The sequence below is a fragment of the Ammodytes marinus genome (assembly GCF_949987685.1).
Source record: "Ammodytes marinus genome assembly, chromosome: 18".
In the NCBI taxonomy this organism is placed as follows: Eukaryota; Metazoa; Chordata; class Actinopteri; order Uranoscopiformes; family Ammodytidae; genus Ammodytes; species Ammodytes marinus.
Window position 1 is genome coordinate 24,547,502 of NC_137222.1, and position 9,407 is coordinate 24,556,908.

The following is a 9,407-nucleotide window of genomic DNA, read 5'->3' on the forward strand; positions in this document are numbered from 1 at the left end:
AACAAATTAAACTCTGGGCGACTGGATGGGGCCGGATAACGATAATCCACAAAACGATGTGTAACAAACAAGAGAGAGAGGAAAAAAAGAAAAACACACGCAACTCAGCTGGGAAACCCTATTAACGTTCAACACTAAAACAGTCAGTGTGGTTTATAACAGTAAACAGGCCCATTTCTAGTGCAGCAGAAATGGGCCTCAGGTCTTCACTCACTACCATTTTCATGGTTGTAGTAAGGGTTGTTGTTAGGTCGGATAGCAGCACAGCGCGGAGCTTGTCGAGGTCCGGCGGCAGGGAGTCGACTCCGCCATGACAGCCCGACATCGTGGCTGCCTCTTTCTCCGGCGAATTCTGCCCTTTGTCCTTCTGCCTGCTGCAGCCCATCATCACCAAACAGTCAGTGGTCGCAATAACCAAGCAAAAAAACGTCTTTCGAGTAGTGTGTGGTGCTATGATATATAAAAAAGCAGTGAACGCTTGGGAGCCCCGGCGCAACACGTCCTTCTTCTTCACATGCTGAACCGGACGTTCATAATGATGTAACCTTTACAGTGAGGGTCAGTGTGGACTTTCTCTGTTGAAGTTCATCTTAGATGTTAATATAGCCCAATACTGTTCATGGAGTGCAGTCCCTGATTGGTTCATGTAGTCATTAAAATAGCCTCAAGTCAGACCGCACCCTCCCCCCCAACTTTCTGTCCGTTCATGCAGTCGTTGACCTTAACATGGATCAACGAAATAAGCTTGTGAGATATGGCTGGTCCCACGCGGCTATATTGACGACTACATGAACCAATCAAAAGCTGCCTTCCACTGTAAGGGACGGACGTTATGTCCAAACTCGGCTCCTGATTGGCCCAGGCATTTATTGAACAGGCTCCTCCCCTTGGAAATTGGGAGAGAAGTCTTCTCTTAGGAACGTCAAAGGCATAGTGTGGTAGTGTTTCCTTGACAGTGAAACACTAAATAGTTCATGAATGGTAATGACAAAGCCTTTTTATGCTTGTTAACAGTGTTTCAGAGTGTGTTTGTTGTGACATGTGTGGCGTGTGTTTCTAGGAGTCCCGGAGCTTCCCCCAGTCGTACCCTGAGCTGCCCAAACAGGACACAGTGGAGAGCAGCCTTCTGCAGAAGCATGTGCTGGAGCTGGCCACCATGCTGGACGTGCAGAGCCTTTTTTGGGATGATTCACTGGAAGCCTACTAACTCACGTGTTCACACGATGGCAACACGTGTAAATACAGACTCAACTGCCAGAGCCCTCACAGCTGTCTCACTCACTCACTCACTCACTCACTCACTCACTCACTCACTCACTCACTCACTCACTCACTCACTCACTCACTCACTCACTCACTCACTCACTCAAACTTTTTATTTTTTACATTTTTTACAGGTAATGAAAAAACTGATTCAGCACATACACGTTATTTGTGGAAGCAAAAATGTAGTTCCACATTAACACTGGTCACATAGATAAGCCAGCGAGTTTAAAATAGTGTAAATTCCCCCATTTTGAGTCTCTGCGCCTTGCCTTGTAAAATAGAAGCATCATGTGATACATAAGAGTAAAAGAACAGAACAAAAATGTAAGAGGCTGCAATTCACTTTTTTACTCACCATTCCACATGCAAATATAGGGTTCCAAACGTGCAGCCTCTACCTTTTTAATCTTCATCTCACAGATCATTGTAAAGAAAAATGACCATCTTGGTTTTTTCGTGATTTTTGAACTAATATTTTATCATTGTCAATTAGCGTGAAGGTTGTATAGGGAATGGAAGCCTTGTGTGTGTGGCTTTATCTATGTGTGCATGCAGGTAAAGCAGGGCGAGGCTGAGAGAGATACACGGTGCTGAAAAAGCCTTCACTGTATCACTAGATATTAATTTGAGCACATTATTCGCACACTATAGGTTGTGGAATTTGAAAGATTTCACCAAAAAGTGTAATTTACCGTTCCTGATGTAACCTTTTTGTATTTGCCAAACAGTGCTAGCTCTGTAGCATCTTAGCGTGTAGCAGGCTGAGGTGCATGGGGTTCATATTTCTGTTGCGCGCTGTTAAAAGAAAAATCACACTCACTCCAAGTCATTAACCAGCAATCCATAACAATACCTTTATATTTGGACCTTGCTCCTTTTTTGAAAGTGACAGTTTATTCCTTATTCCATATCACTGTGCTGTATTTGCATGCAAAAAAAGGCAAAAGAAATGTATGTTTTTTTGTTTTGACAAAGAAAAATGGCCTCAGCCTCAATTTTATTTATTTTTTATTTTTTTGAAAAAGCTTGTCGATTTAAAAAAAAAAAAAATGGCACGATGTCGGGAAAGTAAAATGGAGTCCAGTGCATGTGTTGCATGGGTCTGTACATTCTGTAATGGAGTCAACAAATGAAGACAATCCAGTTTGAGAACAGGAGGAGATGATAATATTTCCACTGACAACATGCACCAATCTGTTTGTTACTTACGACGACTAGCCAAAACACCTGCGTAACCTTAACGATGGGCAGGCTTATCATGTTGTTTAGGTTGGATGGAACATTGGCTCACTTCTATACAGACTACAGGCCATTTTCCTCCTTCATGAAATGCAGTCATGTTCATTTTGTGATGGATTTCTCTTTTTTCTGCCTTGATACACTAGATGCTTCAAGCTTACAGACGCTGCCTTTGCCTCTTTGGCACTTTACTAACGTAGTGAAAAGGGAGGAGGCATTGGGTGGAGCTAAGGAAGGTGGAGCAAGCAGCACACAACTGTGTAACTATTGACACCTGTTGAGACCATGACCCATTGTGGATATATTTCTTTCACAAGTTTCTTGTTTTTAAAAAGCCAAAATGATGCCAAAATGAAGAAGAACCAACACAGTGAAAGTGACATAATTCATGCTTAGTCATTCAGTAAATATATAGGGAATAAATGGCATAATATTCTGCATGCACACAATGTTCTTATCGTCAACCTGAAGGTGAAACTGTGTCACAGAATACAGCTGAATATAAGCCGAGTACTCGTCCTTCTTAAATTCTTTCTTTAACATGAGAATGGAACCTCCCCCCCCTCCCTGTAGCGAGTAACCTCCCACACATATTGCATTTGGCAGCTGTTTGATTGACTTTGGTGAAGTGCTATGCTTGACAGAACTAGTTTGTATTGGCAGCTGAAGACATCTTAGAAACAGTGTGATCATTTTTGTAGCCATCATCTAGTGGTTAAAATAGGAACTGCAGCTTTAGGCACTGCTTCAAATACTCCGCCATGGTTGTTATTTGGTTGCAAGCAAGAACTCTTGAGAGAATAAATGACTTTAGATGAGCTTTTCTGTTGAGTGGGGGTCACCCGGGGAATGAAGAGGATCAAATGTTAGTATCTGAACTGATCCTGTTAAAGCAATAGTTCAACATTTTAATTTGTTTAGCTTTTTGTCTCACTCTCCGGCTCAGGAAACGGCGACAGAAACCGTTCCTGTAACTGTGCGTGCATTTTTGTTATAGAACTGGGCTAAAGGTCTCTCATCCAGGTTAGCTTAGCTCATTTATAAACAATATACATACTGGAAGGAATCCAGGAAGTGCCTGTGATGGTCACGTAGTTAGTGATGTTGTAAAGTTTATCTTTTGACCTGCTCCCCTTGACTACCAGTGTTTGAGCTAAGCTAACCAGAGTGAGAGACCTTTAGCCCATTTCTATAACAAAAATCCACGCACAGTTACAGGAACGGTTTCTGTCACCTTTTCTTGAGACGGAGACTAAAATAGTTGTAAAACGTTGAACTATTCCTTTAAGAACAGCTGAATGTCTGGTTTAAGGCCACTGTGAATGAAGTAAAGCTTTGGACTCTAATGTGGCCCAGGACCTTAATAGAAATCATTCCTCCCTCTCTCTCTCCCAGTCATTTCTGTCTCCAGTTTCAGATCGCTCTCAAAAAAATCTATCAAATGTTCATTTGGCAGTGAATCACACATGTGTCGGATTACAGAAAGTTGAGCTCAACTTTTAAAATGCATGAAAGGCTTTCTGTGCTGGCACTTCCAGAATCTTGCATTGACCTCCATCTATTCTTTATGTTTGACTTTAGTTCTTCAGTAGCATGAGCACATCAGTGCCAGAATGAAATCCCCCATGCAGAGACTACATTGTTCCACAGTGTTTCTAACTAGTTATCATTGTAAAATGCATGTTTGTCCCAGTAGCTTTGAACCTAAGAAGGATATTTCAATCTCATCAACGTTTGATGCCTTAAAGTTATTTTACCCATCAACATTTGGTTTACTTATATCTCCAAACCTAAACCAAACCAAAAACTTTGTGGTCCTTAGATGATGAACACTCATTTTTCTGGATGACTTTAGTGCCATTTTAGTCCGAAATATTAGTGCACACAAGATATTCCACGGAATGTTGCTATATTCTAATTTCTATATTATTATAAGTGAGCACTTCAATCTTCAAAATAATGTATACGTAGCTTAGTTAAAACAAATCAGTAACTTCCTCAAACAGCTGGTCACAGTGCTGGAGTGCATTCATTGGGGGACTACTTTTATCAGCGGAAGAATTCGATTATCCAGCTTTACCCGGCGTAGCATGCGAAAGCTTCAGGCCTTTTGTATTTTGGTTAAGACGGTTTGGAAGGTGGTGTATAGTGTGAAATGTGTATCAGGTGTTGATAGCGGGGATTTCTTTGAGGCAGAGGGAGTGATGCACGGAGCCAGTGAAGCGATGCTCATAGTGAAACCAGCTGACAGTTAAAACTGCCCCTCGACCAAAGTGTTCCAATAAATGCATCCATGTTGGAAGTAGCAAGCCGGCTGCTGGATTGACAGAAAATGATGAGAAGAGCACTATTTTTTAGTCTGTGTTATATTTATTGAAGTGTTAGAGTATGTGTGTACAGATAATGTGAAGGCAATGTTATGGCACAGATGATGTGTTTTGTTCTGTATTTAGTAAGTCAGTTGAAATCGAAGGAGCTAAAATTGTTCACAGGGGCCAGTTTGTTTTTTTTGGCTGTTTTTTTCTAACAATGTTACATTCCAACTTTTTTCATTGTGATATTTCACATCCCCCTTGTGTTGACAGTTATGACGATTTAAGATATTGTAGGCTTGCACTTTATAACGTTTGATATTGTTATGATCTTGTTTGTTGTGCTTTTTAGGGGGAAAAAAAGAAAGAAAATCCTCCTTTTGTGATTGTTCTTCATGCCAGCCATTTTTTATTTTATTTTTTATTTTTTTTACAGTCAAGGTTGTGTGAGCCTGTAGAGATTTCAAACACTTTCCTATGGGACCTTTTCATCTGCTGACACTTTTTTAAACAGCTTCTGCCTGAAATATGTCAAGTGTTGACAAGGCAGCAATAACAATAACACTTTACATGGGTGAAATAATCAGAAATCCTTGTGTTTTATCTCCAGCGGTGCTCTAAAAACATGCTGCTTTGACTTTGCAAAAGGAATATTACGGACAACAATAAGAACACACGTTACAGACATCAGTCAGGACAGAAGAAGAAGAAGTGAAATAAATGTTTTCATTTAAAATTGTCAAGTATTGCATGTTGACACGTTATGTATGTCAAAAACTCATGTTTCTATGTTTTAACATGTTATTCTACGGTGTGTTTTACCTGAACTCAAAATCCATGGAAAAGAGCTAATGTGGCGCAAAACGTTTAGGAGGAGGTGGAAAATAATCTTAACAAGCATATGGTGAAGTGGCACTGTATTCTGGTCATCATTCCAACTATAAAAATAAAATAAATTAGATCACTTTTAGCTTCAGTTCACACCCTTTGCTGCAGTGATGTCATCTGTGCTTTGTTTTCAACCCAGCCAGTGCATTTCTCATGTAGCCTGGTAAGCGCTACTCATTAGCACAGACACAAGTAGGCCTATGTAGGCTATGTATATGTGAATGTTCAATTACAGGAATAGTGTTTTTTTTTATGTTTAGCTTGTTGCCTCACTCTCTGCTTCAAAACAAGGCAACCGAAACAATTTCTTTAAATATGTGTGCATTTTTGAAGAACAAATAGGCAAAGATCGTTCATCGCTAGTTAGCTATAAGCTCAAATAACTGGTGGTCAGAAGGTAGCGTTAGCATGCCTCTGCCACTACATCACTAAACACTCCAGTGTGATTGTTGGGACTTGTTGTTTTTTTTACGACGTATATTTTTTTTCGAACTTTATGTAATTTTAGAATCAAATACATACCGATACCGTTGACCTACTGAAAAGCACATGCGCACTGCGGGGGTTTCTACCGGTATGCATTTGAAGCTAAAAATCAAATATCTTGAATTATTCCTTTAACTTGTTACAGACTCATGCCCGTGAAAGAGGATAATTGTGTAAGAGTGTGTGGATATTCATTTTTTATTTTATGTTTCAATTTGACCGAAGCTAGCCAGCATCATGGTACAATGAAGTGTCAATTTATTTGATATGATGACCATGCCATCTCCAGCCACACATGGTTTGATGGGTTGAATCACAGTGGACCGTCACAGAGCACACTCAGTCCAGGAAGTCCATCGATTGTTTGGATCACAGGATCTTTGTGAGAAATCTGATGTGCACAAGATAACTTAAGCTACGCTAAGATCATCTGCATAAATAGCATTGCTTCTGTCAATCTATGAATGTGTGCAGATGAACTTGTATAAAGAAAGTTCATGTGAACAAGATTATAACTTGTGCAGACAAAATCTTACCAAGAAAGGAACTGAACAAGAGAACATGGATCAACAAAATGTCAACTTATATCAAAATGAATATGTGTGAATGAGACGAGACACAATAACTTCCAAATTAATTTAAAAAAAAAATTATAAATCAAAAAGGTCTTAAAAAGGCATTTTAGGCATGTTTTTAAATAAGAAAATGTATCAAATCAGACAATGAACAAAGCATCCTGTAATATCCTTCAGAATACTGCTAAATGATTATTGAAAGTTTAGTTGATGTACATGCTTTAGAAGTTAGGATGGGTTTTTCTGTTGAGTATTGAAAAAATAAAACAAATTTTGAGTTAATGAGTTAATGGCTGTTAAAGATGGTCGTATATGATAAATATACAGGCGCAAACAGACAAGGTTTAGTCAAATAAACACATACTAGTATGAAAGAAGACATGAAACGGAAGCAAAGTAGCCAAAAATCTCAAAATTGACCTGTGCTTGAAATAACAATATTTTTGTGTCTCGCCTGAAAGCAACTGAAGGTTTCCTCTCTTCTCCGCTGCCATTGCCTTCTCCTTTTTAATGAAATAATTGACAAACTACTGAATGTTGGTTTAGATTTATTGGATTAAGTTTCACTCTAATTTAAAACTTGGTTTTAGTTTTTTACTAAGGTAGCCCAGTACAGTATACCTACTTCTGCATTCTGGATCTATATTGGGATGTGTCGGCTTCTTTCTTATTCTGATGCAGAACTGTTCCAGCGATGGCACTATACTTACAAGTTGTTTCAAAAGGCATTTGATTCCCATTTTTTTTTTGTATCTTCACGGAATCAGTAGTTTATTTTCTAAAGGTACCACTGTGCACTTTAACCGAACATTCATACAGAAGAAGTGCAGGAAGTCTAGAAAGCAGCACTGACTGACAAGTGAGAGAAAATAGCTCCATCTGGTATTGTGTGGGGCCGTATGGGTCATTTGTCCTTTTCATTTCAAGTAGATGTGTGAGTTTCTTTCTCCCTTCTACATTTAAAGTAAGGGTTTATACAACAATTTGGTTTTGAGTGTCAAGAAACCAGACCCAATTTATTTGGGGGGGGGGTGGGGTGTTTGAAAAGGAATATGCAAAATATCATGATTGTGTTCATTTTAGCCATTTTGTTAGATGGGCAAAAAATAATTCTTGACACTGGTACCAAAATTGTTCTATAGACCTTACCTTCAATTTAGAAGTGAAAATGAAACTTTTGCATCGATTTGAATTGATGAAGAGTGTCCAGGCAGCCCACTATACAGGCACATCCACCAGAGCACAAGAAATGCACTTGCTTTTTTTTTTTACATAGACACACAAGCACAAGAGCCACTGCTCATAGCCATGGCTGATTCCTGCAACTGATTCAAACCTGCTTTCTCCCCCAGACATGCAGGGGGTCCTTTCTACATTTTGATACATGTACAAAATGTGTGTGATGCCTTCCTTTACAGCAACACGTGTGATTTGCTTGTTGTGGTTTTTAAGTGTCAAAGTGTCAAATGTGTTTTTTTCTTCAAATTTCAGTTTCAAAAGACGCACAGAAGGTTATCTCTGTTATCAGCATGTTTGTTCAGAATACAAAGTATTGTCCATTTCTCATCTTGATTGAGATTTTTTTCTTCCTGTGTTGCCAGATGAAGCCAATAAAAATAAATAAAAATAAAATGTGGCTCCATATTTAAACAGATGGATAAGTCTTTTTTGTGGGACTGGGAAGGATGTATAAATTCACACAATTTTTGCCTTGTCTAAAACAAAAATTTAGTAATATAGGCTATATGTTTTTTGTTTATTTATTATAAAACTCTTTGTGGTATTCAAGGGTGCAGGATAATACACTCTACCTTAAAGCTGGGGTGGAGGATTTGGGGAGAAAATGGCAGTTGGGATAGAGATTCGAATTCAAATACCTCAACGCTCCACTTGTTCTCTTTGGTCCCTCCCCTATGCTCCCTCCCTGACACGCTCTACCAACAAAGTCGTGCCAAAGTGAATGGACAGTCCCAACAGCCAATAAGAACAGAGAATCGGAGTCTCGCTCTGATTGGTCAAAGTGTACAGCTCATGTTAACTTTGACCAATCGGAAATCACATACACCAGCTTTAATGTGACGATACGGAGGCAACATGATAACTAGAAAGTCTTCCTTATAACACTTTCTAGTTTTACCTTTTTATTTTGACGTTACTATGCAGGCCTAATTGTCTATCGATAGTTTCTACATTGAGATTCACACTGGTGGTGGAGTTATTACATGGTATTGAATCAGGTGTTGTAGGCTACTCACCGCCCTCCAGCGGAAACAAGGAGGAACTACAACTCCATCTTCGCCAATGACAATAGGCTTAAAAATTATAACAATACGGATTTTTTATTATGACATCTAATAAAATGTAGGCCTATTTATAGACGTACACTGACTTACCCCTTCATCAAGTACTGACTTTTTACATATTTTGTCCACCATATTTTACATAGGCCTACACCATTCACTGTTGAATGAAATGAGAGGGTATGGTCCTTTGCTGCCACCCAGTGACTGCCTTTAGCTATTACATCACTCCATTACTATACGCTCTGTAAAACGAGCCTTGGCTTTAAGGTAATGCTTAGATTTCATGATGTAGCCTACTACGAGCTGTAGTTTGGTCTAGCTCTGTGTCAAGACTAGGT

The 9,407-nt window shown here is 39.2% G+C and overlaps 1 protein-coding gene across 1 annotated transcript in view; it reads left to right on the forward strand.

Annotated features, from left to right (window-relative positions):
- The window catches only part of scai (suppressor of cancer cell invasion), a gene marked incomplete at its 3' end in the record, with an annotated part of 37,904 nt that extends 36,697 nt beyond the window's left edge, over positions 1–1,207 (forward strand). Inside the window, exon 17 of the mRNA XM_080046795.1 lies at positions 1,061–1,207. Within this exon, the coding sequence (XP_079902921.1) occupies positions 1,061–1,207 (147 nt within the window). The remainder of the gene's footprint in view (positions 1–1,060) is intronic.
- Between the last annotated feature and the right edge of the window lie 8,200 nt (positions 1,208–9,407).